The 3122-nt window shown below is 63.1% G+C and overlaps 1 protein-coding gene across 1 annotated transcript; it reads right to left on the bottom strand.

Annotated features, from left to right (window-relative positions):
• Window positions 1-1890: 1890 nt before the first annotated feature.
• On the bottom strand, window positions 1891-2565 carry BHLHA9 (basic helix-loop-helix family member a9; the record flags this gene model as incomplete). The annotated part of the gene is made up of 1 exon (XM_079797774.1): window positions 1891-2565. The coding sequence occupies one exon, from the start codon at window positions 2563-2565 to the stop codon at window positions 1891-1893; it is 675 nt and encodes a 224-aa protein (XP_079653900.1).
• Between the last annotated feature and the right edge of the window lie 557 nt (window positions 2566-3122).

The raw sequence follows: 3122 nt of genomic DNA on the forward strand, positions 1-3122 counted from the left end.
TCAATGGCACTTTCACAGCCTCTGCGGACCTCACACTTCCACCTTCAGGGGGCACCCTCACCACGCTGGTGCTGAACCGGGCAAGAGAACCCTCAGCTCTTTCTGTCCTGGAATTTGGGGAAGCAGAGAATAAAAGCCCCAGGCTGAAGCAAGGTGGAAGCATTGTCCTGGCTGGTCTGTCGTAAGAGCGTAATAATATAGAATTAGTAACAATTTATGGGACACCTTCTAATTGCCAGAAATTGTGCATTTTGAAGGAATGTTAGTCCTCGCAGCTACTCGGAGGCAGTCGCCTGGGACAGAGGTGAGCTAGTGGAGGAGTAGAGAGGTTAAGTGATGCCAGGGGTCACACATGTCGTCAGTGCTAGCAGAGACTGGCTCCCAGGCTCACTGTCCCTTTCCTGTGCACCCTCAGCCTGTGGCGCTGCCTCTCGTGACAGGGAAGGCTCGGTGGGCAGGCCTGGGGCCAGAGTCCCACAGTTTGCTCCTGGCTGGACCCCATGACCCTTATGACCCAGAGTCACAGCCCTCCTGTGATCTGTACCCCAGCCCCCTGCCCTGTGAACTTGGGAGTCTGTGAGACAAGTGGACCAGCCAGCAAGCAAAGACATCTTGAATGATGGCAGTGAGCCTCACCCCAGCTGTTCTGGGGAACCCTCACTCCTCCAGGGCTAAGAGCGTCTCTCCAGCTCCTGTGGGGCCCCCCATTCTGAGCGGTGCAACTCTTCCCCCTGCTGGCAAGAGCCCAGCTCTCCAAGGAGACCAGAGAGCTCTCAGCCTGCCCCTGGCACATCTGGGTCCTCCCCCAGCAAGCAGCACCTGCCCCAGCAACCAGCCCCTCCCCCTTGCCCCCCAAGTGAGGCCAGACGCTAGCACAGGAGTGTCCATATTAGATGACAGTGCTCTCCAGACATCTCTGGGGGCAGGGGGTTGGCTGTGCCTCTCACTTCCTCCTCTGGAGCCTTGGCCTGAGGCCCCACTTCCCTTAACCTCCTCCCCATAATCTTGCCTGGATTCTAAGGCCCCCTCTCAACACAGTGGTCCCGGCTGCACGGGCTCCCTGGGAGCTCCATCTCATCACTGGGGGTACAGGCAGGAGTCACTGACCCCCACTCCTGGGCCCCACCTTCAGCTTCCTTCTCGGGGACTGCCCCACACTGTTTCCATTGCTGTCCTCACTGTGGCCGGCTGCAGCTGGCCGATGTGCAGGGTCCAGAGGTGGGGCTGATCACCCTCCGCTTTCCAGGCCTGGCCTCCCCTGTTCCCAATAATGTCCTTTCCCACGGTGCCCCTCGCTGTGCTCAGCCTCACCTGGGGTCTTGCAATGATTCAATGCCCCCAAGTACCTACCTGGGCCTTCAGGGGGAGCCCCCAGGCCTCTCAGGTCCCTCAGGCCCTTCTGCCACCCTGGGCCACCCTGAGCCCCCGGGCCCCGTGGAGTGCTGGTAGCAGACAGAGATGCTAGCTTCCTTTTTATTTGGCTGCTGCTGATCACCTCTCCCAGAGCACAGACTTGGGGCATCAGCAGGGGCAGGGGCAGGGGACCCCACACTGTGCCATCAGACCACACCAGTGCGACCCACACTCCCACATACAAGTCCCCTGTCCCAAAGCACCCATTCTCCCAAAACGCAGCGGGGGACAACAGGAGTCAGAGGCACAGGAACCCAAAGTCACTTTCCAGCAGGAGTGCATCCAGTCCGAACGTGAGCAAGAGCCGGCAGGGCGCGCAGCCCCAGGCTCGGTTCCTTCCCACTGGCCAAGCCTCCTTTCCCCTCAGGCCTCAGCGCAGTCTCACCGGGTTTGGGTTTTGTTTTTTGCTGTCTCCTCTTTCGCAGTCATCCCGACTTTGGCTCCTCCCTCCACCAGTCCCAGTGCTGTGAGGGCAGGTCAGGGGTGCGGGTAGCCCAGCCCGGAGCCCGCCCGCGGGTGGCCCAGCGGCCAGGCAAAGGGCGCCCGGGGACACCAGCGCCAGCTTCCCGCGGGAGCCTGCGCCAAGCCCTGCGCCTCGGTCCCTGGCCGCCCCGGGGGCGGGGGCGGGGGCGGGGAGCAGGAGGCACAGCGCGGTGCCAAGAGCCCTGCGGGCGTGGGCGCCGGCCGCTGCGGACTGGAGCCCGCGTCCCCGGCGGCCCCCGCGCGCTCAGCCTGGCGGCGGCACTCCAGGTGCCCGCAGGGCCAGCGGGGCGCGGGGCTGGCGCGCAGGACCAGGGAGAGCGCCGTGATGCGGTGGATGGCCCTGCGCAGCGTGGCGATCTTGGAGAGCCTCTTGCCGCCCAGGTCGTGCCGCAGCGCCCTGCGCAGCGCGTTGAAAGCCTCATTGTAATCCAGGATGCGCTTGCGCTCCCGCACGTTGGCCGCCACGCGCCGCGCCTTGGACCGCACCGGCCGGGCGCGCTTTTTACTACTCGGCACCTCCTCTGCCTCGCCCAGGCCGCGGGGGGCGCCATTCTCCCTCAGCACCCCAAAGTCCTTCCCGGCCTCCAGGCAAGAGCCCCCCAAGTCCTTGACAGAGCCCTCGGCCCCCTTGAGGCCCCTGAGGCCTGGTCCTGGCGCGCCTCGGTGCATGGCCTTCTCCAGGCCTTGCTGCTCCGGCTCCCAAGGTTGGCAGTCCCACTCCGAGCCTTGGCTCCGGCAGGCTGGACACTCCCAGGATGGGGGCTCGTTAGCTGGGCTTTATGGCACCACGTGGCTCTCCGCCCTCCCCATCCATCCATCTCCCTCCTCCTGCTTTATTACCTGCCTCCAGGTAGGTTGGTGAGGGAGGGACCAAGAGGAAGGAAGCAAGGAAGCATGCAGGTTCTTGTAGAGGGGACCAGCCCGCCTGGCCCGGGACAGTGCTGCAGCCGCCAGGGAGAACTTACCCTGCCTCTCCAGGGCCTTTCTGGGGTAGCAGGACTCCATTTCTTCCTCCACCCCAATAGAATGCCATATTTGGCCTCTGAGCAGGAGATTAGGTAGGGGCACACTGGTACTTAAATGTGTTTCAAGAACCTTTAAAGTTCTTGTCAAGTCCCGTGGGCAACCACGGAGCTGATATGGGGAAACAGGACTGTCCCCTCAGGAACAATAAGGGAGGGCGGATCTGATACAGCGGGCCCTGCAGGTAGGATGCGCCTGGAATT

This window comes from Cnephaeus nilssonii (assembly GCF_951640355.1).
Source record: "Cnephaeus nilssonii genome assembly, chromosome: 19".
In the NCBI taxonomy this organism is placed as follows: domain Eukaryota; kingdom Metazoa; phylum Chordata; class Mammalia; order Chiroptera; family Vespertilionidae; genus Cnephaeus; species Cnephaeus nilssonii.